Source organism: Coffea arabica, chromosome 2e, assembly GCF_036785885.1.
Source record: "Coffea arabica cultivar ET-39 chromosome 2e, Coffea Arabica ET-39 HiFi, whole genome shotgun sequence".
Classification (NCBI taxonomy): Eukaryota; Viridiplantae; Streptophyta; class Magnoliopsida; order Gentianales; family Rubiaceae; genus Coffea; species Coffea arabica.
In genome coordinates, this window is record NC_092313.1 from 29,342,976 (window position 1) to 29,370,751 (window position 27,776).

General features: G+C 32.0%; 1 protein-coding gene and 1 long non-coding RNA gene across 5 annotated transcripts; both read right to left on the reverse strand.

Annotated features, from left to right (window-relative positions):
* Window positions 1-2,347: 2,347 nt before the first annotated feature.
* LOC113732320 (phenylacetaldehyde reductase) lies at window positions 2,348-9,625 on the reverse strand. 4 transcript variants are annotated; one of them, XM_027258021.2, is made up of 6 exons: window positions 9,371-9,625; window positions 6,997-7,166; window positions 6,097-6,285; window positions 4,729-4,891; window positions 3,905-4,091; window positions 2,348-2,729 (listed from the first exon to the last, which is right to left on the reverse strand). In XM_027258021.2, the coding sequence occupies exons 1-6, from the start codon at window positions 9,492-9,494 to the stop codon at window positions 2,663-2,665; spliced, it is 900 nt and encodes a 299-aa protein (XP_027113822.1). In that variant the 5' UTR covers window positions 9,495-9,625; the 3' UTR covers window positions 2,348-2,662. The 4 variants fall into 4 exon arrangements, with proteins under 4 accessions (XP_027113822.1, XP_027113821.1, XP_027113823.1 ...); XM_027258020.2 differs by lacking the exon at window positions 2,348-2,729 and adding an exon at window positions 2,774-3,071 and having other exon boundaries at window positions 9,371-9,624; XM_027258022.2 differs by lacking the exon at window positions 2,348-2,729 and adding an exon at window positions 2,949-3,114.
* A 6,126-nt stretch (window positions 9,626-15,751) lies between these two features.
* On the reverse strand, window positions 15,752-17,749 carry LOC140036962 (uncharacterized). The gene is made up of 5 exons (XR_011840650.1): window positions 17,458-17,749; window positions 17,237-17,353; window positions 16,854-17,136; window positions 16,283-16,748; window positions 15,752-16,092 (listed from the first exon to the last, which is right to left on the reverse strand). It is a non-coding gene; the product is annotated as an uncharacterized lncRNA (long non-coding RNA).
* Between the last annotated feature and the right edge of the window lie 10,027 nt (window positions 17,750-27,776).

Sequence of the window (27,776 nt, forward strand, 5' to 3'; positions counted from 1 at the left end):
AGTTGAATTAACTATCAGGCGCTTTTGATATTCAAACAACTAACAACCATAAGAAGTTAAACTAGAAAACATACAAATATAAGGGATAATTTCAGAAACCTCTCCTGAGGTTTCTGACATTTACACTTACCTCCCCTGTGGTTTGAACAATTACACTGACCTCCCCTGAGGTTACTAATCCTTTACAAATTCAGTCCAAATGATTAAAATATTATTTTAGAGAGTGAAATTAGAATTTTGTACCTGATTTGTCCTTTGTGCCACATGTCCAATGAATGGCAAAGTATTACAAATTAATTAACAATTAATAAACTTTAACGAGCGTAGTTTATAGGCAAATACGTATTGTCTATTTAAAGTACCAGCTCTTTACATGAATTTTATTTTCAAACATTTACTTTATCACAAATATTTATTCTCAAATACAGATTTGTATTTACTCTCAAATGTTTAATTTTTGTTAAATACAAAACCTACCAGTTTTTCTTCCGTAGAAATATTAATATAACATTTTTTCAATTTCAGTTACAAATATTTATGTATTTAACATAAATTAAATGATTCAGAATAAAATACTCATAAAGAGCTAATACTTTACTCATGTAATGGATGAAAGCCATAAAAAATTAACATTTTATAGGCCATTTCTTTTTTTTTAATTTTAATTTATATTAAATAGATAACCTATCGATTTTCTTTTTACAAGAATATTATTGTAACACCTTTTAATTTTTAATTACAAATATTGATATATTTATTGTAAATTAAATATTTAAAAATAAAATACCTGTAAAGAGCCGGTACTTTAAATAAGTTATGCGTATTTGCCTATAAACTATACTCCTTACTTAAATCAATAAACTACACTCCTTAACTTAAATCAATAAACTATACTCATTACTTTAAATAGTGTAGTTTATAGGCAAATACGTATATCCTATTTAAAGTATCGGCTCTTTACAAATATTTTATTTTCAAATATTTAATTTATGATAAATATATTAACATTTGTAATTAAAAATTAAAAAGTGTTAAAGTAATATTCTTGCAAAAAAAATCAGTAGGTTATCTATTTAATATAAATTAAATATTTTTTAAAAAATAAATGGCCTCATAAACTATTAATTTTTTATGACTTTCATCCATTACATGAGTAAAGTATTGGCTCTTTATAGATATTTTATCCTGAATCATTTAATTTATGTTAAATACATAAATATTTATAACTAAAATTGAAAAAGTGTTATATTAATATTTCTATGGAAGAAAAACTGGTAGGTTTTGTGTTTAACAAAAATTAAATATTTAAGAGTAAATACAAATCTGTATTTGAGAATAAATATTTGTGATAAAGTAAATGTTTGAAAGTAAAATACATGTAAAGAGCTGGTACTTTAAATAGGCAATACGTATTTGCCTATAAACTACGCTCGTTAAAGTTTATTAATTGTTAATTAATTTGTAATACTTTGCCATTCATTGGACATGTGGCACAAAGGACAAATTAGGTACAAAATTCTAATTTCACTCTTTAAAATAATATTTTAATCATTTGGACTGAATTTGTAAAAGATTAGTAACCTCAGGGGAGGTCAGTGTAATTGTTCAAACCACAGGGGAGGTAAGTGTAAATGTTAGAAACCTCAGGAGAGATTTCTGAAATTATCCCCAAATACTAACGAATAAAATAAATTAATAAAAACAATTAGATCTTACAGATATAATTGAATCAAATCCTTGTTGTTTTTTGACTAGAAAAGTAAATTAGCCGCGCATCAATAAGGAGGAACCGCACAAATTCATTGAAGAGATTTGCATCAATGCCTAACAATGAAGAAATCAAAAAGAACAAAAAGAACTAAGAAGCTGTTGTCTTTCTTGCGCCAAGAATCCCCGATTCTTCCAAATTGTTTTTGCCTAAGTACTAGTCAAGCGGGCCATCCAATTTTCTCCTATTTGCCTCCTTTGTTACCTACTTTATATCAACTACTAACACTAAAACATGATTCCTAAATAAAAAAAGAAACTACAAAAGATAATATTCCAAGTTTCCTAATCCAATACTATAACTAATAACAATAATTAGAGTCTTCGAAATCTTCTGCCAGCGGCTTCCTTCGTTCGATTTGGACTTGGAAAAAGGCTCCGAATGTGCTACCATCAAATCAATTTTTAACATGCTGAAAAATTGCTTCTTTTAATCATGTTTTGCATATTTTTCTACAATTAGCATCATTTATCAAATATAAGTAGAATCCAACAATTAAAACAATATTTAACTAAAATAAAAGGGGCAATAATCATAAATTGAATCAAAATTTTGAACCCTATCAATGTAGACTTCCTATTATCAAAATCACTTGTCATATATGCTTCGGTGCATCTGTCTAGCATGATCTTACTATTGTCGAAATACAAACACAACTTAAAAATTCCCTTAAGATATCTAAAATTTTACGTGACAGCATTCCAATGCTCTCTACAACATCAATACTAAAAGAGACCTTTATACAAACAGATCTAAAGCAACAATAATCTATTAAGTATAAACACAATTAGCAGCTTGCAGAAATGGCTTATAGGGAGTTTTGAATGACGTATTGAGATCATGAACTGAAGCTTCAACAGTATAACCGCGGTCTAGAAGCAGCTTGACTAGCCATCAATCTATGTATCCCGAAGCTCCCGTCACACACGCCACTTTCCCACCAGTCATCTTCCTTAGACCCCTTCCGGTAGTTAGACAATACATCAAACATGTAACAAATACAAATACATCCAAGAATCAATAATTACAATAGATACAACAGATGGTACGAACATTGAATAATTTTTTTAATTATACAACTCTATGAACTATAATGTATAATCTTTATGATTCTTTTAGGAACACAAATTCTTACAAATTTAAACCGTTCTTTATTTAAAAAGTAATAAAATTCTTCTCCTTGAAACTTTCAACGGTGTCCTTCAGGCTCACTTCCAATGGAATGAGATTGATTCCCAAACCTTTTGTTTTCTCCATTGACACTTCGAATTCTCCCATACCGAAGGTGCTATTAGGAGAACCTCTACAATAAAGCCAGCACAATTTCAAGAATGTGAAAGCTTGAGCTACGACAGAAAAAGGGCTGATTACCAATTAAAATCTTCAAGCCAGTTGTAAGGGGAAATGCTATGCATCTTCAAATTCAAAATTACCCTCCACTGGAAGGCCTATTAATCTAATGCACAAAAGCATTAGTTCCTAGTCTTGTTCTTCACGTAGATAACAAAATTCCATTAGAAGTTTGCCTATCAGAACTTGTCCTCTCTATTTTAATGATCCAAATGACATGAATTTTAGTGGTAACCTGAAATACAAAAACATGAACCCCGCATTCTTGACATAAAATTTTCTCTTAAATTTCTTGACTTATTGCTTTTGAGAATGTAATGGTACCAGTGTGTTCATATGCTTGCTGGCTTCTAAATGCATTCTAAATTTTAAAGGCCTCATCTACGTTTGCAAAAAAGTTAACCTCTACGCAAGTACATCTTAAATAAAGAGTAACATTTACCACTGTGGTCATATGCAATTGCAGGGACTGATTCAAAATATATATTTCCGACATTAGCAAATTATATACAACCTGAAATCGGAGTACTGAAAAGAAGAAAAAGAAAAAGTGTTGCCCAGTCAGCTTATGTTCAATAGACCATTAAGTCAAATTTCAATTCTTCATGAATGAAAATATTTGTAAAATCTGCAACGTTAGGTATATAATCTGCAGAAGCACTGGAGAACCTTGTAGAAAGAAAACAATTCTACAAAGAAATCTGAGGAAGTGATTCTTTTCTCGAACCAGATGCTGAATGGACGCAAGTCTTGTCATTATAATTGAGAAGGGAAAATGAGACTCACTTAGTTGGAAGTTGAAGGGTAGGGAAAAGTTGCCTCAGAATCTTGACGATCTCGGACCAGTGCACATTTTTCCCAACAACACAATATCTTCCATTAGCAGAAGGGATTTCAAAGGCATGAATATGTGCACAGGCAACATCTCTAACATCAATCCATCCAACACATGCATCAGGAAATGATTGAGCCCCTGCATTCCACACTTTCCGTTAGTAATATCTTTGATCATAATCACTAATATCTTTGATTGTACCATGTATAATAATGTTTCTATGTAAAAGAATGCATATTACTTTTAGCCCTTAGAGGTTTACTGTTTGTTAAACAAGAAGAGATGACAACTGTTAAGAACAGAAGCAGATCCTGATTTTTGGAAGAAATTGTGTGGTCTGCGCTGAAGGCTGCATAGAGTTGGTTTTGATTACTAATTTATGGGCAAGGCCTACAGGATAGGGGGAGTACTGTTATAAAGGACTTGAAAAACACTTGGGATAAAGGATGCATGATATAGCTTGGGGTAAGTACAGTTAACAACCCTTATTAATTATCATCAGTATGACCGTTAACAACTTGATAGCATTGAATTGATATCTTGAGCTATTGAGCTAGAAAAGCTTGAAGCTCTACATATGAAAAAGATTCATAGGGTACACGAGGTTGAATTAGATAACAATGTAACCAATGATTTGAGGAGCCTATGCCATCATTTTACTCATTGACACTTAAAAGGCTTACTTGTAAAGGATGAACTTTTGTCGTTTGAGAAAGCTACAAGCTAGACAGATCAATACAGAGGCACAACATCAATTAGCTATTCGATAGAGTACCATTTACTACATCCAGGACCAATCCTGCACTTAGATTGATAGAAGGCTGCAGAATGGGACCAAAGACCCATCCTGGATTGATTGAAACCATGTCAATGCCATGCTCCTTTGAGAATTTCCAAGCAGCATCCTCTGCTAAAGTTTTTGACAGTTGATACCACATCTGACAAACAAAATACAAAAACAAAAGTTGGTCTAAGTTCTATCAAGAAAGAAGTTTTACAAGTTATTAAGAAACACAGAATATTCTACAAACTTTTGCTTACCCTACTTAATCAATTAAAACAAACGTACTTCACATCCTCCCCTAACAGAGTAAAATTTTTTCAGTATTTAGAGATCTGTAATTTCTTGTGTGTTAAATCTGCGACTAATTAGAGAAGTTTTATTTCTTTATGCTTAACAAATGATACAGTGCGTAAGACTAACAAGATTCCTGCAGACTCTTCATGTTTCGATCTCTTGATCAGTCAGTAAGAAATGCAAGTCCAGCTAAAATTTTACATTTCACCCTTGGCAGCATATCTCTCATAACTAGTCAGCGGAAAATTCAGTCTCCTTATCTGAGTTTTATAGTTTAATCCTACAACCATCCTAGCTACTCAGCGTCCGTATGCAACTATATCTTTTGAAACAAAGACTTAAATTTCTAATGCTGTAATACTTATACTCTGAAATTCTTGAGAGCAGTTACTAAATGCATATATCGATGAGTGCGTCATGTAGCTTTGGAGAGTGTAATGGAGCAAAGCCTTCATAACTTACAGATTGTTTTCAAATTTACCTAATTCTTACTCATTGTGCCGATTCACTTGTTCATTTTGTATCTTGCAAGCTACTATTCATTGTAAATTGTTCAACCATCTTTGGAGCTGTCAATTATAATCCAGAAAGGAACAATAACAACAAGAGAGTGCTTTTATTGCTTTCTCCTGTACATCTGAAATTTTTACCTTTATTTTGCAAAGAGTCAGAATAAACAGTTTTTCCTGGGATCTGTCATGAGGATTTTCTTCCTACCTCTTAGCTTGATTTGGTGCAAGTCAGCACCTTGCTACTTTTAGATGGTGTTCAAGACTATCTTACATGTTCTAGCAGGAAACATGCCACATTGGTGATGCCTGTTAAGAGAACAATGTAGCATTGGCACTTGCTTTCTGTGATAGATTGTGATATTCGTCATCATTCCATCCTTATCCAATCGACTTTTTATTAAAGCGTATTCACAAATAAAACAATAACAGAGCGCAATTAACCATTAGTTTTGTCTAGTTAATGAGATCACAAGACTTGTTACTTCTGTTGACACCAACCAGGCATTTTTCCTTGAAACTAAATTACTGAATTAGTAGTAGCAGGATATTGCACCTTTTGCTCCTCACAGTATGATGGGTTAGAAAACCAACTTTCGTCAACAAATGAATCTTTATTTAGCTCTGGTTTTGCCAGAACTGCAGCCGTAGAAGATGTCAGGATCACTCTTCTGATAGATGAAACTTTTGCACATGATTGAAGCAGGTTCAGTGTTCCCTTTACTGCAGGGTCTATTAATTCTTTCTGAGAAGCAAACAGGAAAATATGAATATGCCACATATAAGTAAAAAAACTCCATTATGCTACTTGCGCGAGATAGTATTCAAAACAATGTCTCCGAGTATTACTGCATAAATTCAGTGGCTGTATCAACCACAAGGCTTTGAAGCATATTTCTGTTGAGTTGTATTAAACAGTTCCTAAAACAGTAGAATGAGCTAAAACCAGATTCAGCAGAAAATCTCCCATACTTGGTGATTAGAAATGGGACCATGGCCTGATAACAGAAGCAATTTGTCCGAGGTCTGAAGAGGACAACATCCTTGGTTCAAGTTCGGTTATGTCAATAATTAGTGCAACAAATACGTCGATCGTAATTCTAGCACCACAGTGGGTTGTTTTGACTGTAGGACTGCACTCTATATTACCCTATTGCTATTCGAAGGATAGTCATTGACCAGTATAATCTGCGAATATATGCAAGATTCAAGCAACTTGAAGCTAAAGAGACACCCTGAAAATGGTACTTCATCCCACTTATTGACTCTTTTTCTGTAAGGAAGTTTTTTGAAACTTGCTGTGTTACATTATTTACAGTCTCAATGTGAACTTCCTGAATGACCTCACTTAAATGGGGTCAGATGCCTTGAGTGCCTTAAGCCCCCACTCTCTCCGCCACTTGTAGTTATCGTCGTTACCTAAAAAATCTTCAATACAGTCATGAAGTAAATGTACCTTCGGATCGCTAACCGAAAAAATAACAGGAGAAGCGGTATGAAAAACGCCAGTACATCCTTGAACTATTTCGTCAAAGGATCCATCATCAAGTAAGTTCGCCTGAAACAACTTCAGTCTCTCCTTGGCTCCATCAAGTGACGTCAAATGTTCCGTCTTTCTTGGATCATCTGTGCCATATAACGGAACAGTCTAGTACATCAGTCTAAAGGTACTGAATTTGCAAGTGCATTGCCTTGGTAAAGTGTATTATCCTAGAAGACTGATGATAAAATCATCATCCAGGAATAGAGGATGCTGCGCCATGAAATTAAATGTGCCAAAATCGGCCTGTTGGGAAATGTAATTGGCAATGTTTTTGGTTTCACTTTGGTACTGAAGTAAGAATACATCTTTCGTCTTTGGCCTGAAATCCATTGCTGATTTTCCAAAACGTAAAGGACTAGGGCAAATTGTGAAAACCATTAGTTATCAACTTATCATAAGGCTTAATTAAAGTTTACCCGCTTTAATTAGGGGGCAGCTGTGCTTCATCACCCAATATTCATTTTATCTTCACTTTGCAACCCCAGAGTTTAACAATTAAAAGTAACAAAGATGGCTTTAATACCATAATTGCCTTTGGCGTTTGACTGCTATTTCATTTCCTGAGATTGTATTTCCATGTTTGGCAAAATTGCACTTTTCATCCCTAATATTTAAGGTGTTAACCAATTTCATCCCTAAAGTTTCATGCAAAACACATTTCATCCTTGTAATTTTATAATTTTGATTAATTTCATCCTTCAAGTTTTACGCAAACACATTTCATCCTCATAATTTCCTAAATTTGGCTAATTGAGGACAATTGGTAGATTGTCAAGCAATTTGAATGGGATAGCGTCACTTGATCACAATATGCCCATTAGTAAAAAAAAAAAATGGATTAACTAAAAGCTCAAAAATCTTTTCTTAATTGACTTTCTCATTTTAGTACAAAAAAGACTAAGAAATTTTTAGCCACTATTACTTTCTTCTTAATCACAATCGAACAAGAAGATCCAAAGAAAATGAAGTCAGTGGGAAAGAAACAATTCCACTATAGCCAATTGAAGAAAAATGTCAAACATACCCATTACAACTAATTGGAGAAAAATATTAATGCAAAAGAATGAATGGTTTAGATTGTCATTTATTTGCAAAATTTTGTTTTGTTGCATCATATACATGTTTTTCAATCATCTATTTTATCTTTCAATCTATTTATTTAGTCTCAAATATATCATATCACAATTTAAAGGGAAAAAAAAAAGAGATAGTCTCCTATCTAAAAACACTTGTTGTTATTTCTATAATTTAATAAATAATTGAATTAAGTATTAATAATACAATTATTAATGGGACATGTGATGATATTATGTCTAAATTGGTTAACAAGTCTTTAATTGGTAGGAATTATAAAATTATAAGGATGAAATGTGTCCCACATAAACTTTAGGGACAAAATTGATCAAAATTACAAAATTATGAGGATGAAATGTGTTTTGTATGAAACTTTAGGGACGAAATTAGTGAACACCTTAAATATTGGGGATGAAAAGTGCATTTTTCCCCCTCTGAAATAAGAGGGATGAGTCAATTTCTAACTGTGCAAAAACCGGAGACACCCGATGTCAACCCTAAAGGGCATAATATATCCATATAGATTATGTGCTTTTGGGTGTATATTTCAAAAAAAACCTTTACTACAGTAGCTCATGTGAAAAACTTTTACAATAAATAATTTGTTTAAATTTGATATTTTTTTAAAATATATTTTGAGATATTTTTATAATTTAAAAAAAAATTTAAATATTTTTTTTATAAATTTGATTAAAATATCACTATCCCCTCCTTGCTTCTCCACCGTCATCGCCACCGCCCCTTGCCCACCTCCTCTCTCCTCTCCTCCCTCCTCCCTCCTCCCTCGTGATTAAGAGGAGAAGAAGCGGGGGAGGGGAAGGGAGGGAAGGGCAAGGATGGAGGGAGGAGGAGGAGGAGAAGGAGGGGACGTAGTTGGTGATGGGTGATAGATGGAAGGAGAAAAGATAGTAAATCTTGTTATTGTTCTTTTTATTTATTTTTTTTTGGTAAATTATACTATTTGAGAGATTTTGGAGTTATTTTTAAAATTTATTACTATAATTTCCGCAAACAAAAAGAGCTTGTGAGAAAAACACTCAACCCAAATCAAAGCCTAGATAAAACGAATACAGGATGAAAAAGTGAAATTGACCCTTAATACAGGGGGTAAATTGTGACTAAACCTCATCACACAGACCAATACACACGCATTTACAAAAAGAGACAAAGATAGTCGAGGTCCTCGAGGAGTAAAAACTAAAAGGTCACTTACTGGCATCTCGAACAGAAGCTTTAACTGTATAACCCCGGCCAAGTAGCTGCTTGACCAGCCATGAAGCTATGTAACCCGAAGCTCCAGTCACACACACCACTTTATCCTCTCCTGGTCCACTCATTCTTCTCCAAGCTCTTTTTGTGAGGGAATTTGTTACCTGTCAGCCTTGCATCCAAGGCTCACCTCACGGGGCCATTAGTAGCAGAATGGATATGAGAGTATCCATCCATCTGGCAAACTCAGAAAGAGATCAGAGCTTTAAATGAGACTGAAAGTGACGAAAATATCAACTGGTATTTTTGCAATTTGCATAGCTCATGGATGGCGTTTAGTTTAACCATTGGGCCCTTGGTGTTGCCCATACATGGTCAATAGTCATGTGCACGTATGGTTAGAACAGTTCCACTTTTAGTGTGGTAAAGTGGTTTGCACTATAAAAATGGTACTATTAGATTGACATGAAATAGTAGTGTGTCATCTGTGCTCCTTTTCTTTAACTAATACAGGGAAATTAGATAGTATTAAACTGAGCTTGCATGCTCTTAACATTTGGTTAGATGAAAAATAGGTTAATCCCAATTTTAGATGCTAATGCATCATGAACTATCATGGGACAGTTGTCTCTTTTGTTTGGATCCTTGTCTAGATACTGTAAAGCTTTTGCAATGATATATAAATCTAACGTTTCGACCCAAAAAAAAAATTGTGGGGATAAGGGGCGGAATGGTTATCAGGAACAATGGATGATTTTGTGTAAAATCTACATGGCGTAGTTCTGTCTGCATACGGCGTCACTCACTTTCAACAAAATTTTATGGATCCCACACATGATGTGACAAATAAGGTACAAGATGAAATCTGAATCTTTTTTTTTTTTTTGACCAAATCTTGATTGTAAACTTTCAGGCAAGAAGCAACCGTTCCTGTTCCTCTCCCAATTGTGGAGGAGCGGCCGGAGAAGCAATCCTTCCTAAAGGTTCAAGACCAAGATTTGGTCAAAAAAATGTAAGGTTCAGATTATATGTATCTTGTACGTTACTTTTCACATCGTGTGTGGGGTTTACAAAATTTTGTTTTATAATTATACGTTATTAAAAATGAGTTACACTGTATGCAATGCAAATTATATCTTATGTAAAATGTATAAAATCGGCCCGAACGATTTTTCTGACAACCATTCAGGCCGTGTCCGTTAATTGTGGCATCTGAAGTTCGAAAATGTAAAGAAGAGCAAAAAAAGAAGACAACAACTGGAAACCGGCTTTCTTTTTATTCTACCCAGTTCGTAACGCGACACGAATGCTTGGAATAATAAGGGGAATACCGGGCTGGGACCAAGCAATGGTGCAACGAAGGTTTTACTTTAGGGGAGAATAGTGCACAAACATATTATAAGTTAATACTCATCACAAATTTTTAAGTTATAAGCTTAGAATAAGAATAACTATTTAAATATTTAGTAACTGGGATTTATGATATAACAAAAGAAATTCTAAAGTAAAATAAAATTGCCTTTAAAAAGTAGAGCTTAGCAAAAGAGTCAATCCTTGAAATAGATTTAATGGAGTTGACAAAGATCAATGCTTGATCACATAGACAAAAGTTGAAAATTTTAGTGTTTTTTTTTATTAATACTTCTATTTTTTTCCTTTTTTAGTTCAAGTTGATTTAGCATTAATAATTTGTACCTGTGGTTAAATCTTCCTTTTCTTGTGTTTGATTTCTTCTATTTATCTTGTCTTTTTTTCGTTTTATTTTGCATGTTAATATAGTGTTTCTTAAGTTACTATCTTAAGGTTATAATAATTATATCTAATATATGAATGATTTGGATAGCGGGTGCCTAATAAGGAGGCCGCAAATGTGATTTTTCTTTTTAAGTGTGGTTAATTTGTAAGTGTCTAAATGCAAGGGGCAATGATTGTGTATAATCATATGGTAAGTTAATTTAATTATATTGATCCTTTTTTGAAAAAAGAAAAAAATTAAGTAAGTGCAATTTAAGTTGTTAACTAATACTCACTGGGCATCTCCTAGAAAAATCCATAAAGGACATAGTATTTACTTAGTTATTATTTAAAGGTTATACTAACCACTAATGGTATAAAAATATCAAAATGAAAACTGATATATATGCTAATATAAGGAAACTAAGATTTGAATTGCTATATGTAGGATATTTTTTACAAATAAAATTAAAGGAGATTCTTTAGTTAGTATTTAAAAGTAGTATATAAACACAAATACTAATTATATACTAAGATTACTTTGATAATATATTTGTATTGTATGCTAATATAAGAAAATTAAGAGTTGGTTTTAAAGAGTGACATTTAAGTAGATTCTTTAGCGCAAGTGATAAAAGTCAATTGAGAAATTAGGACTTCATGTACAAGTTTAAAAAATTTTTGGAAGCTGACATACATTTTTCAAGAAGCTTGGGGCTACTGCCCATGACCGAGTAACATTTTTGTGGGGGATGGCGGCCCAATCCACAATAGTGAAACACTCAATGAGAGCAATAGAAGAAGATATTTAAATGGGCGAATATATATATATATATATATATATACACAGGTGGAAGGTATGAAGTTTTAATTTTGGATGCATCACCTAATGCATATATCATTTTTCTCTTTAATATATAGAGTAAATATTATATGCAGTAACAGTGTGTATACTATCACGGTTAGATGCACGACAAATATGCAAAATTTGGGTTTTAAATTCAAATTCGAACTACGTTTTATGCATCTAATGATGAAAGTATATACGATATCAGTATATAGAAAATTAATCATAATATATATACCATTTTCGCTCTTTAAATGCCATGTCTTAATAATTCAATTTAATATTTGAGTTTTACCTATTTATGTATTCCAACAACCTTTACGTAATTGGGGTTCTTATTCATGAAAAATTCTATAGTTCTCTTGGGAATCATTCTCACACTTTTTATCCCTCACTAATAATAGTTGTTTAAATTTTAAATGATTGAGACTATTAGAATTAAAGGATTCAAAACACTTATTTCACCATTCAATAGTGAATTTAACTTGAGAGTATGATATTGAAAAGGGATTGTTGATTCTCTTCTTGTCAATTATAAGGTAAATTCTGTAGTGTATTCACATATTTCAAAGACAGGTGTGGAAAGTAAATTATATGGCAAAGAAGCTGGCACGTAGCAACCTGACATGTACGGAGATGAAGGGAATGTTTCTAAAAAAGTAAGTGATGACCTATAACCCCGGTTTAGAAATGTGAATGTAGCGTACTGCAGAAGTTGGAAATGTATTGGGGTGTGACGGAATTAACATAAATATAATGGACCTACGAATAAAACACCGAAAAGGAAGCATAAGCAGTACTATCTATTTACGAGCATTACATCAACAAAATACTATCTATTTATGGACATTTTACTCTGAATCATTACATTTATGTAAAATACATAAATATGTATAACTAAAATTGAAGAACTGTTACACTAATATTTTTACGAAAGGAAAATTGGTTGTCCTGTATTTAACATAAACTGATTTTTATGAAAGTAAAAAATATATTGCCCATAACATACCTATTCTTTATGAATTTTTTTTTTTGCATTACATCAACAAAACACTAGTTATTTACGGGTATTTTATTCTGAATCATTACATTTATGTAAAATACATAAATATTTATAACTAAAATTGAAAAAGTGTTACACTAATATTTTTACGAAAGGGAAACTAGTAAATTTTGTATTTAATAAATTTTAAATATGTGAAAGTAAAAAAGTTTTGCCCATAACATACCAATTCTTTATGAGTTTTTTGCATTACATCAACAAAATACTAACTATTTATGGGTATTTTATTCTGAATCATTGCATTTATGTAAAATACATAAATATTTGTAAATAAAATTTAAAAAGTATTATACTTATATTTTTACGAAAGGAAAATTGGTTGTCCTGTATTTAACATAAACTGATTTTTATGAAAGTAAAAAATATATTGCCCATAACATACCTATTCTTTATGAATTTTTTTTTTTTTTGCATTACATCAACAAAACACTAGCTATTTACGGGTATTTTATTCTGAATCATTACATTTATGTAAAATACATAAATATTTATAACTAAAATTGAAAAAGTATTACACTAATATTTTTACGAAAGGGAAACTAGTAAATTTTGTATTTAATAAATTTTAAATATGTGAAAGTAAAAAAGTTTTGCCCATAACATACCAACTCTTTATGAGTTTTTTGCATTACATCAACAAAATACTAACTATTTATGGGTATTTTATTCTGAATCATTGCATTTATGTAAAATACATAAATATTTGTAAATAAAATTAAAAAAGTATTATACTTATATTTTTACGAAAGGAAAACTAGTAGATTTTGCATTTAACAAATTTTAAATATGTGGAAGTAAAAAAGATTGCTCCCATAACATACCAACTCTTTATGAATTTTTTTGCATTACATCAAACAAATACTAGCTATTTATGGGCATTTTACTCTGAATCACTACATTTATGTAAAAAATATAAATGTTTGTAATTAAAATTGAAAAAGTGATACACTTATATTTTTACAAAAGAGAAATTGGTAAAATTTGTATTTAACATAAATTAAATATATTAAAGCAATATTAAAGGTGATTTTATTAGTTACTTAATTTGTTGGTAAGAAACAAGGCTTCTTTTGCAAAATTTGTTCATTAGATTTTTCCAAATAATTAGGATATAAAGGTAAATTTTCACAATCTTTTTGTTAGCAATAGACCCCAATTTCCTCCTAGGCAGTGACGAAGCCAAGATTTTTTCCTTGGAGGGAGGGCCAAAATGATTGACAAATAAAATTATTTTAATATGTTATGTTCAAAATAAATTTCATCTATTTAAATATATGGCATCCTAAAATATCAAATATTAACTTTAATTATAAAGGTATGTCTATTTAATAAATATGTAGTATAGTCATAACTAAAATTAAGACAAGAAATAACACTTGATTAAATATCTTATAGAAAAAAATGCACTTTTCATCCTCAAAGTTTGGGTGGTTGGCCAATTTTATCCTCAAAGTTTCACCCCCAAACATATTGCATCCTCAAAGTTTCGTAATTTTGGCCAATTAAGGACAATTGACGAGAAATGAAAAATTGATCGTTAGAACCAACGATTTTACCCAATAAAAAATGGGCAAAACTAAATGGAGCCATTTTTAAAGGAATAATTGCAACGGACAAAAAGCTCAATTCTTCTCCTTCTTCCCTCTGCCTTTCTGCAACCCCAAAATGTTTTTGCCAATTTTTGGAGTTTTAACGACCGTTATACAACTTTCAAAACAAATAAATTCATTCTAAATTTTTATTTGGGATTATTTCATAAACCAAATCGTGGTCACTTTCCGTAAAGTATCACTTTCCCATAAAAGACTAGCTCTTTATGGCTTTTCTCCATTATAAGAACAGAGTACTTATTTTTTCATAATTAAATTTATTTATCAAATAAAATAAAAATAAATCCATTTTCTAATAAAAGAATAGCTCTTTATGGCTTTCCTCCATTATAAGAATAGAGTACCCATTTTCTCATAAATAAATTTATTTATCAAATAAAATAAAAATAATCTATTTTTCAATAAAAGACCAACTTTTTATAGCTTTCCTCCATTATCAGAATAGAGTACCCATTTTTTCATAAATAAATTTATTTATCGAATAAAATAAAAATAAACCCGTTTTTTAATAAAAGATCAGCTCTTTATGACTTTCCTCCATTTTAAGAACAGAGTACCCATTTTTTCTTAGACAAATTTATTTATCAGATAAAATAAAAATAAACCCATTTTTTCAATAAAACATCAGCTCTTTATGACTTTCCTCTATTATAAGAATAGAGTACTCAATTTGAAGGCAAAAAGGAATTTATTTATCGGATAAAATAAAAATAAACTCATTAATGTCAATATTGAGATATAGCAAAATGCTGGCCCACCTCTCAATGTGATTTTCAATGGGATAAGATTTGCACAGTACATATAGCAAATTGTCATAGCCCATGTTCCTTCACATGTGTGTAGAGGCGGTAATTGTCATGGATTACTTACAACTTTTTCCCTCCAAACCTTTTCTTATAATGGAGTTTCTGATTTTATCCAAGTAAAAAATTATTTCAGTGAAAAAAGGAAAAATAGAAAATTTATGGAGGAAAGTCACAAAGAGCTGGTGTTTTATTGAAAACCATCGACCCCTTACCAAAGACGATCAAATGCAGCTAAATGATTTTCTTGCAAGAAAGTTGCCGAAAGCAGCTTTGTGACTGTAGTTGCTACTTTTTTTTTCAACCATTTTTTTAGCAAGAGGTATCATTAATGTCAATATTGAGATATAGCAAAATTTGTATACGAAATAACAAACCAATTTGTCATTACAAATACAAAACGAGCAATAATATATTACAACCAATACTATCAACAGTACAAAGCACAAAGATACTCAAATCAAATTCTAATTGGGCTTTAATATGTACAACCAAAATTGCTAGAGATAACAAATGCTAAGATAGACCCTGTGCCAATATACAATGAGTATCATGTTTGCATTAATTGGCGAAGTCCATAATCGAAGTAGCTTGTAAGAGCTTCATAACCATATCATGTTTGCTCTCCTCCACCATTTTTTATTTCTTCAATTACATGCGTATCCATTACTGAATAAACCAAAACACAGAGTCAAATACTACTAGAGAGACGCGACTACATATATAAACCTCCTTGGAGGAAAAGAAATACTCTGTACAGATTATAAATCAAATGAAAATGACATTTTACATTTCTGTCGGTCAGAAACTTTTAGTGAATATCAAATTTTGGTTCAAGACTATTAAAAGGACCGGTTACCTGAGCTGGGTGATGGTGTTTCATGTCTTCTCGAGGTCTACTAACAATGTCTTGTTCATTCCTCGAAGATGATGATTGACCACCTGATGGTGATGTTGCATCCCCTCAAGTTGAAGAAAGTGGGACTCTCATGATTGTTCAAATCAAATGCAGCTTTGTTTTCTCAGCTTATGCAGTCTCATATTTAGTTTAAATTAATGTGGGGGTGGAGAACAAAAAATCCTTGCTATTATTTTAACCATCAATAAGTTATGACAAATGTAAAATATTTTAGTTAGAAAAATTTTAGCTTATGCAGAGTTTATTTTTTAAAATGCCCATAAATGCAATGACCATCATAAGTGTTATTTCAATGTAGATATATTGTACCCAACTTCTTGAGCCCGCCATCAAGAACCTCCCGTACAAGCTTATGCTTTGCAAAATAACACTTTGCTACCAAATCCCCTTCATATCTTGACTTATACTAGAAATTAGAACAAAGACATGCAATCAAAATTAACGAAATCATAAGCAATCCAATAAAACAAGTTTCTAAAATCCATGATCCAATGCAAATGTATAAATATACCTCCCAGGTCCCAATTCGCAGAATAGTTGCTGGAAAATTTGAAGCCTTGAGCTTCTCAGAGGAACCAGAAGCAGCGGCCCCTTTAAGCTCTTTTTTACTTGAACTTGCACCCTTAGGTGAATTAGCTTGAGAAAGCCTCATTTGGATCAATTCCAAAAGGGAAGGACTTTTCCTCAGCCTCAATACCAATGGACTCGGCTCGTCTAATGGGTTATACTGAGCCGGCGGTGCCACCGGAAAGCCACCCACTTCCCCACTTCCCTGCTGCTACAGCCAAACCCCCCTGAAAGTACATCAGAAATTGAACTTTCCAATCATACAGACAAGACCACATAGAATAAAATCAGGAAAAAAAAACCCAAAATTCACACAAACTCCTAAACTGATAGATGTTCAAGATCCAATTTTGACGGGGCCGTTTTCATTTTGCCTTCCAGTAAGACCCATTTCTCTACTCCAACTGAGATAAGCATTTCACTCTAATCCACTGAAGTAGAAGTCTACAATTTCAAAAAGTTTTTCTTGCGATTGTTAAATTGACCAAAAATGCAAGAAAAAGGCAATTGACAAAACAGAGATGAAAATAACATATTAAAAAACCTACACCATCGCTTTTCCTTGAAGTCTGCCATTGCATCGGAAGGGTCTTTAAAGTGTGTCCATGATTGTATAAATTCAGATCTAGATGCTAGAGAGGAAGAGGGGAACCATATGTCTATGGAAAACTGAAAATTGATAGAGAGGGAAAGAGAGATAGAAGGAGAAAGGTGCAGGGGAGGTTGCGATTGAACTTTCGAGCGCTCTGATCTGAGAACAATATTTGGGAAAGTAGCCTTGTAAGTATGGAAGGTTTGGAATTCATGTGGTGCTAGGCTTGACAAGTGCTGTGCCGGGAATGGTTAAAAAATTTTCAATGCGCGGCTCTGCTAAAAATTGGAAGGGAGCAAAATTTTGAAATTTTCACAAAAAAGCACCCATGATTTCTCACCAATAACATAAAAACTTTGGCCCACTAGAATTAGTATTTGGAGGGAAGCTTTCCCGCTCTCCTTTTGGTGAGAATTTTAAGCGAGAAAAGTCCTTGTCCTCGCAGAGTATATGATGGCTCCAATTTTTGGTGAGGTATTGTCCTTTTCCTTGCTATAAGCCTCTTAAGAGCGTCAAGCTTTCTATTTCTTCCTAAAGTTGTTGTCGCTAATACCCTTTTTTGTTGTAGTGAAGGGAGAAAAATCATAAAAAACTGGTGTTTTATTGAAAAATATATTTAGTTTTTCATCCGATAAATAAATTTATTTATGAAAAAATGGATACTCTGTTCTTATAATAGATGAAAACTATAAAGAGCTTGTGTTTTATTGAAAAACGGGTTCATTTTTATTTTATTCGATAAATAATATTTTTTTTTAGAAAAATGGGTACTATATTCTTATAATGGAGGAAAGTCATAAAGAACTGGTTTTTTATTGAAAAAAGAGTTTATTTTTATTTTATTCGATAAACAAATTTGTTTATGGCAAAATGGATACTCTTTTCTTATAAGGGAGGGAAGCCATAAAGAGCTGATGTTTTATTGAGAAACGGGTTCATTTTTTTTTCGATAAATAAATTTTTTTTATCCGATAAATAAATTTGTTTATGGTAAAATGGGTTCACGGTTCTTATAATAGAGGAAATGTATAAAGAGTTAGGATTTTATTGAAAAATGAGTTTATTTTTATTTTATCTGATAAATAATTTTTTTTAAGAAAATGGGTACTCTGTTCTTATAATAGAGAAAAGTCATAAAGAGTTTTTTTTTTTTTATTGAAAAACGGGTTTATTACAATTTTATTTCAGCCAACTGTGACCCATTTTCCCATTAACCTAAGTTAGACGGATTAAATCATTGAATTTGTTAACCACAGTCAAAATTAACACAGAAGCAACTGACTCAAATTACTCAATCCTTTATGGCTTATACCAAATGAATACTAGGAAGCTTATTTGAAATAACAATAAAAATATTCTATAAATGATTAAAATTTAGTACATTAGTTAGTAAGTACTTGTAACATACTTGTATAATGCATGATTATATGTATAATTTAATATTCTTTTGTACTTATATATTTTAAAATATTTTGAGAAAAATATTTTGACCTTTCACATAACCTTAGAAAATAATAAAATTTTATCGTATTATAAAATAATAATTTTATCTTATTATATTCATAGGTTTTAAGTTATAAAAATTGTGATATAGAAACAAGTGATATTCTACATGTAACTAGGAAGATTTGTTGTTATTGTTATCCAAACTTTCAACTTTTTCAAAAATTGAAAATGATTACAAACTTACTATTCTACAATTAGTATAATTTGTTAATTAGCCAAAATTCTAGCAAAAGGCAAGCAAATGCAACTTGTAATCAATCCATTCTGATGCATGAAAAAATAAGGTAGCATTCTGCAAATAAATAAAAAAAATCCACTTTATATAGTTCGTTGTGACAACCAGGCTTATCCCCACTTTTGTTTGAGTTTTGATTACAATGGATATAACCTATTCCCTCCAAATCCCAAATTTTGAATTATAACATTCAACCAAAACATGCTCAAACTCTCAGGCTCGGTCGTACAAGGACAACTAGTGTGAATATCCGTGCTACGCACGGTACTTACATTATTAAAATAAATTAAAAAATTATACCATTTTAATTTGAAAAAAGTTAAAAAAAATTATACCAACATAATTAAAATTTAAGATTTGTCTAACAATAGTTCAAAATATGACAAAAACTGTAAATCATTCAAGAATTGTGTTTTTGCAAAAGATGGATCTTAAAATAATAATAATAATTTATATTAGAAAATGAATGATATATGGATAGAAATAAATGTAATTGTATGTTTTTTTATTTTAAAATGAAATACTTACCAATATTATGCATTCCATTTGATAATCTTATATATATATATATGCATTATGAGAATATATATATGTATGTATATATATGTGTGTGCGTGAATTAACTACCTTTGAATTAATTTTTATTAAAAAAATTATTTATTTTTAATGCCTTTATAATTTGTGAATGATTGTGAGAGTAAAATATATTATGACAATAAGATACGTTGAATTGTGAAAATTGTAATTTAAACAGGCTCCTAAATTTTGGATATTTGACTTTCGTAGTTGCGAATTTCTTAAATTAACGGTTAGTTATTACTCTAAGTGATATGGTAAGTGTCAGTAATAAATGTGAGATCTGAATTGGAATTTGCAGATATCATTTTACAGGGGTGGTTATTATCCGTTAGTTAAAGTTTAGGAGTTTGAATTTTATGGGGTAGTGGAAAAAACATAAGGGAAATGTGGAAAAAATATAAGTATGATTATAGGATTTGTAAGGTCGGTTACATGATTAGTTAAGAGATAAATATTTTTTAATTAAAAAATGTAAAATTCTATTCAAATAGCATTCAGACTTTTGATAATTTTGGAAGCTCCTTATCCAAAACCCCCTCAGCAATACATTTAGATATAGATACTAAACGATAGTTATGATAGCGAAATAGTTTTTACCTGATATAATACGTTGTTGCACTTTTAGCGATCATTTGATTTATTGTTGAACATATTCGCCTAAATAAAATAACACCTAAAATTATGGAAGTAAGTTTCCTATCTAAAATAGTAAGTTAAGTGTAATAGATTAGTAACTTTTATACCTCAAAAGGTAAATTGGAATAAATATTAAACCTAATTTTTAAATAAATAGATTACTACTTGATATCCCAAACTTACTCTTTTAAATAGTAAGTTTTTATACATAAATAGTAATTCTTACTAATAACATGGCAATAAAAATGATTAAGGATCAAAATTTACCATTTTTTGGAATGCATGTACAATTTTTACATTAAAACCTTATCTCAAAGTAGTATTAGGAAGTTTATTTGAAATAATGATAAGATGTTTTTATTAATGATTAAAACTTAGTACCTTAGTTAGTAAGTACTCATAATATACCTTAGTAAGTTTAATTCAAGTAGTAGTAAGTTTTTATACATAAATAGTAATTATTACTGATAACATGGCAAATTTGATTAATAATCAAGATTTATTGATTTATGGGACGCATGTACTATTTTACTTTAAAACTTATCTCAAACTAGTATTAGGAAGTTTATTTGAAATAACGATAAGATGTTTTATCAATGATTAAAACTTAGTACCTTAGTTAGTAAGTACTCATAATATACTCGTATCATACATGATTATAGGTATAATTTAAAATTTGTTGTACTTGTATATTTTAAAATACTATGAAAAATAGTATGAACTAAACATACTCTCCAAAAAGTAAATTTCGGATATGCAGTAGTAATTTATTTTTAAAAAATTTAAGTTACATATTTATTTCAATTTACGCTTGAACATACATCGATCGGTGCTCTCTGGATGCGTCCAAACTCCAGTGAATGTCTTTAAACTAAATTCTAATCAAAGTAGTATCCAAAATGTAATGATTCAGAGTAAAATGCCCATTAAACTTAGTACAAGGACAGATAGTGTGAATATCCGTGCTATCCAAAATATTTATGTATTTTACATAAATATAATGATTCAGAGTAAAATGCCCATAAATAGATAGTATTTTGTTGATGTAATGCCCATAATCCGTGGCCCCAGGATGGCTTTGTTTAGTAATTAGTACTGCTTACGCTTCTTCACAAATGTTTTATTCTTAGATCCTTTATATTTATGTTAATTCCGTGACATCCCAACACATTTTTAGCTTCTGCAGTACGCAACATTTCCAAATCCCGGTTATAGGTCACCACTTACTTTTGTAAAAATAACCCTTCTTGATCCGTTCATGTCAGGTTGCAACGTGCCGCTTTCTTTGCCATATGCTTTACTTTCCACACCTCTTCTTTGATTACTAAACATACTGCAGCAACATCCTGCTTTTCAATTGGCTTTGACTGAAATTGAAATAGGGCATCAGACTCTCTTTTACGTTGGCTTTTTGGAGACAATTGGACGCAATAAAATCCTTTGCTTTTTCCTCTTGTTGTTGACCGAAGTTGGAAGAATCGGTTCACAGACTTTTCCCAAATCTACACGCGTAGCTTGTCCTCCATTAATGGAGGGCTAATTCTCTAATTCTAGTCAAAGGGACAACTGACGAATTGGTTCAGCAATTACTGTGAGATCTAAATCATTTTTAATTATTTCCTTCATTTATTGATATTTATATGTTCCATACTTTTAATTGCTATAGCCTTGTGTATGATTGGTTAGTGGGCAATAATTAATTATTCATATAGGTTATTTTGCTAAATAGGGGTAATTGAATCCGTAATTGTTCATTATCTCTGTCTTAGTAGCAACTGGCGTAATTGGATTTATGTCAGGGGAACATACGATCTAACTTAAACAAACCCTCGTAGTGTGTTTGTTAGTTAGGATTGGGCCTTTCTAATTATTAATGCAAGTTAGAAATTAAATCCTACGGTCGTACCTAGGGTTGTTTTTTGGTTAGAGAAATAGTTAACGGTCGTACCTTAGCTATCCATAAATTAAGGAAGGATTGGTTGTTTATCGCGTGCATGACAACTATAACCAATCTATTAATAAATGTTGGAATTATTTTTGCATCAATGATCAGTGCATGAACCATTTCTGAAGTGTACCCTTGGCTAGAGTTCTCCCAATTATTTCTTCTAATTAATTATTTTCTGCATTTCATTTATTTAGTTAGCATTTAATCCTGAAAATTCCCATTTGTCTTGACTTGAAAAGAAACAAATTTCTCCCCAATCCCTGAGGTGACGACCCTGCTTGCCACTGTCTACTAGGTAGTGAATTTAGTCAAATAATTAATTTTGGTATATCGGATTAAGCAAACTCTTCGGGAACAGGGTGAATCAAGTAACCCATTGCACACTTAGGGTCCCTACTTCAGTACTAGAATTGATTATTGACTGCTTTTAGTGGTAGTTAGGTTTTATTTATTATTATTGCACAAGTTCGGCACCTGTCATTAAGTAATAATAGTGAACAATTGAATAATGTTCACATCATGCATTGGAATGAATATAAATTCACCAAGGATGCTATGAAGTTATACCACAGGCATCTACTATTTGGCCTAAAGTTTGTCGATATTGTATTTTGGCCAATATAGATATTTAATTTGACTATACCCTTTCATCATGTATACATGAAAGAGTAGGAGTCAAAATAGGCAAGTCGACATAAGGTATTCAATAGTTATTTAGAAAGCAAAAGGTAATTATTGAATATACAGTAAGGAGTTATTATTATTGATCAAACTAGTAAAGATTGTCGGCTGAATTGTTAATGATCAAATAACTCATTTGGAACTAACTAGTTCATTTAATATTTTGCTATTATTCTCAAACTATTGTTATTGTCTAGACACTCGAGATACTTATGTTTACATGATTTTGTGTACATTGTTGTTCCTGTATAAAGTAAGGATCATGTGATCCATAAAGTTGGACCCTAAATAATTTATATGAAATTATTAATAAATTGCTTTTAAAACTCTTGATTAGGAAGTATAATACATTATAATACATGGAAGGAAGTGTTTGCCATGAAAGCATAACCTCCATTTTTCATGTATTATTATTTTCTAATTAAGCAACTCTTATATAACTGTTGAACTTGGTGAACGACAAACAAGGTTTATCGCCATTTTTAAGTAATTAGTCATTCATAAGTTATCTAACTATTTCATATGGATCAAGTGGGAGAATGAAATACTTGCCTCCTTTTGAGACAATTATTACCCATATGGTTGATTTTAAAGTGATTGATATCATAATTAATTGATTGACATTTTGTCAATAATTAATTAGCATCTCCTATTAGATAATGATTGGTGATTGTTATTGATTAATTGATTGACATTTTATCAATAATTAATTAGTATCTCCCATTTGTTAATGATTGATTGATATCTTTGTTATTGATATCTCTCATTTGGTGATTGATATTGATTAATTGATTGATATTTTGTCAATAATTAATTAGTATCTCCTATTTGTCTATGATTGATTGATATCTTTGTTAATTGATATCAATTAGTTAATCAATCAAATTAATCAATTAGTCAGAAAATATTATTTTTAATTATGAATTTTGGCAAGATTTCCTTGATGGAAGGAAACGCTAGGGATTTTTGTATTTGCTAGTAAAGGTCCCTAACCTAACCTATAATAGTCTGTGGTATTCCATCAATTGTACACTTTTGCGTTAGGCATAGATTAGAAAATTTTTATTCTAAATTCTCCTTTTACTTTTTCCTTCTTCTACACATTTTGTTTTATTAGAACAGACAAGGAGTCAAAGACATAAGAAATTGACTTGTGCTTGACAACAATGGTTAAAGATAAGTGTATTTTGATTTCCGCTGCTGCGTAGTACATTCATATGTACATTATTAGTTTAACATTACTTGCTCTAGATAGTAATCAAAATATGTCCTTTGTCTCTGAGTATCACTGCTTTAACTTTGATGGATGTCACGATTCATGATTTGCAAGTACATGTCCTTTGAATTGTTAAAGAGTTCCTGAAATAAGTAGAATGAGCTAAAGCCAAATTCAGCACATACTGTCCCACACTTGGTATTTAGCAATGGGACCTTGGTCTACTGAAAAAAACCAATTTGGCTGCGGTCTGAAATGAAAATATCCTTGGATCAAGTTCATTAACGCCAATAATTAGTCCAACCAGTAGGTCCATTATAATTCTAGCTGTACAGTTGGTTGTTTTCCCTATTGGTTTCTACTCTACAATGCGCCTATTGTCTTTCACCTATCTAATTCACGAAGGCAAGAGTTATGTGACCTGAAAACCTAAAGCAATGAACTGAAAACTGTTTTACATTCCATTCATTTGACTTTTTACGGGAAGTTAACTTTGAAAATATTAAGCTGCTGAACTGGTGTAAACTTGGTGCGCTCATCTTTTACTGTTGAAAACTGCTGAACTTTTGTTGAATACTTGAAATTTGTTCATGTTCCAGCTTGAGGTAAGGAGAATGACCAAGTAATAGTCAGGCTCTAGTGTTGATTCTCAAGCCCAATCCTTTATCCATCCCCCCTTTCTAAGGATTAAAGTCTACCTTGAAAAAAAAAAAAGAAAAAAAAGGGTTTGTGTGTACACCAATTCAATATATGACAGCAACTCTTAGTGTAATCAAAATTTGAAAGAAACTTAGCTATCGCACGCAACTATATGCAACCCTAACCAAATCCCACAGCATTTTTTTTTTTTTTTTTGAGGAGCTCATAGTTACTGACTGACCATGAAAAGCACTGGAATCATGCATTCTAAACAATTGTTTATTTTAGGCTTAATTACATTTACCTTCCCTGAGATTTGGCCAAACTACTAAATAAACCTCGAAATTTAACCAAATAACAGTCAAACCCTTTGAATGAGCAAATGTTTATTAAAATACTCCCTGCCATCTTTCACCATTATAGATTGTGTTAACATCAGCAAAAAACTAGTATCAGGGTTCAAAAATGCCCTTGTACAAAATAAAAACAATAATAATAATAAAACCAAAACATAGTTTAATTCCTTTTATACTTGATAATTCTACCAAAAGATTAACAAAAAAAAAAAGAAATATTTCTTTTATGAGGCAAGAGAAAGGAAAAAACTTAAAGAAAGTATTTTCCACAAAGAAAAAGTAAATACTTAATATTGTCTCCTAAGAAATAAAAAATTTAGAAACAAAATACTTATAAAGAACCGGAAGTAAACAGAACAGAGCCACCACTTTCGTTCATGTTCTTCCATCATGTTCTTTTTGCTTACCAAATAACTTGTTCCAACCGAACTTTTTGAGCCCCCACTTCCTCCATTTTCTTATTTGTTTGCTCATAGATTCGATACTCAAATCCACCAGTAGAGTGTTAGCAATTTAATTGTGCATTTTATTTATGAATGCTACCTCTTAACTTTGGCCAAAATATGGTGTTAATTGCTGGATTCTACCCATATTTGGTGTTTAGGTTATTTTCAGAAATTTGCTATTAAAAGAGAGTAAAAAGTGCATTAAATTTGAAATTTCTAAAAGATAACACTCTGCATGCAGGATTTGAAACCTGAATGTCCCACGATTTGAAGTGGGCCATATTTCTACTGATCAATTGCAACAGAATCATTGTTTCTTTATGGAGATAATCTCTGCTGATTAGTTACTTTAGGGATTTGGGGCAATGACCGTTCCTGCACGGTTAAGGGCCAAGATTTACCCTCAAAATTTTGTGCGGCTGAGATTACACCATGTAACTCGATTTCCGCGCCAAGTGTGGGGCCCACCACTATCTGTTCTGAAAATACATCATGTGAAAAAAAAGTTACACGATGTACAAAGAAAGTTACGCGCAGTTGATAATGACCACAATTGCCAGGGACGGTTGCACCTGCAACCGTCCGTGCCCCGAGTCCTTACTTTAGGGACAAAATATTTGGTTTCCTTTTATTAGTACTATATTATTTAGAAGGGAAATTTGCCAAATTGGTTCATAACATTTACCAAAAACACTTTTTTAGTCCTTTACATATAAAATCAGCCAAAATGGTCCTTCACATTTAAATTGTGAGCCAATGTGGTCCTATTGCTCGTTTTTGCTCATTTCTCCGGCTAAAAATAGCACGCCTCTCTCACGTGGTCATATTTTTAGGGGCAAAACCGGAAACACATTTCATTACCTGTTAAAAGTAAAAGGTGTGGACAACTACCAAAATACACATTTCACCTTTGGCCCTCAAAGTTTCAAGAAACCTGAATTGCATCCCCGAATGGTGGCGAAAATTATTTTGTAATTCTCCTGTATAAGTGATGTGCTTGATGAATCCATAGATCTGGTTCTTGTTTACTTATATCCGAAAGTCCTAAACTTTCCATTCTAAGTGAGAGTCTAACAAGTCCAGGACATTTGTGCAACATCGATCCCACGAATCCAATTTGGGCCTTAGCTGGAACCCTAAGCCTCAGCTCCTCCGCCGCCCGCCAAAGCCGCTTACTCGTGTCCCTCCATCCTTTGCAAACCCTGGCCGCCGACAACAGTGTTGGAGGCGGGAGCCTCCTCAACACCTCCCACAGACAACTCATCGGCAGCTTCCCGGACCCGGCAAGATCCGATTCGGGGCTCCAGCTCGAGAAGCTCCTCCTCGTCCTCCTGGTGCTCTTCCTCATCCTCTCCCTCGTCTTGCGAGTCCCTCGCATCAATATCATCGTCGAAGGAGAGAGCTCGCCGGAGGTTGGAGAAATGCTGGCGATGAGGAGGGGGAGGGGGAGGACGGACAGTGGAGAGAGGAGAAGGGATAGCGGGGGAGGAGGCGGCTGAGTCAGTTGAGGGCGTGGAGGTGGGATGCAATTTAGGGTTTCTTGAAACTTTGAGGGCCAAAGGTGAAATGTGTATTTTGGTGGTTGTCCACACCTTTTACTTTTAACAGGTAATGAAATGTGTTTCCGGTTTTGCCCCTAAAAATATGACCACGTGAGAGAGGCGTGCTATTTTTAGCTGGAGAAATGAGCAAAAACGAGCAATAGGACCACATTGGCTCACAATTTAAATGTGAATGACCATTTTGGCTGATTTTATATGTAAAGGACTAAAAAAGTATTTTTGGTAAATGTTAGGGACCAATTTGGCAAATTTCCCTATTTAGAATCACATTCCAAAAAGGACTGTTATCCTTTTGGTTATAGGAATAACTTAGGTATAGCGTAGGAGAGTTGATCATGACTCGGGAGTAGTCAATTAGGAATGAACTAGGTGGTGACACCGCGCTGTGTGCGGTGGAATACATGCCCAATTAATGTTTAGCTAGTAATGTTGGTGAGAATGAAAATTAGTGAAATACTAAACAGAGTAAAA

Excerpts from the sequence above, each read along its gene's own strand:
- LOC113732320 (XM_027258020.2), bottom strand. The coding sequence starts at position 9,494 with ATGAGTGGACCAGGAGAGGATAAAGTGGTGTGTGTGACTGGAGCTTCG. Across the intron at positions 4,092-4,728 it reads GGTCCTGGATGTAGTAAATG|GGGCTCAATCATTTCCTGAT; the intron begins GTACTCTATCGA and ends TGTGGAATGCAG. Across the intron at positions 3,072-3,904 it reads ACCCTTCAACTTCCAACTAA|AGGTTCTCCTAATAGCACCT; the intron begins GTGAGTCTCATT and ends GCTTTATTGTAG.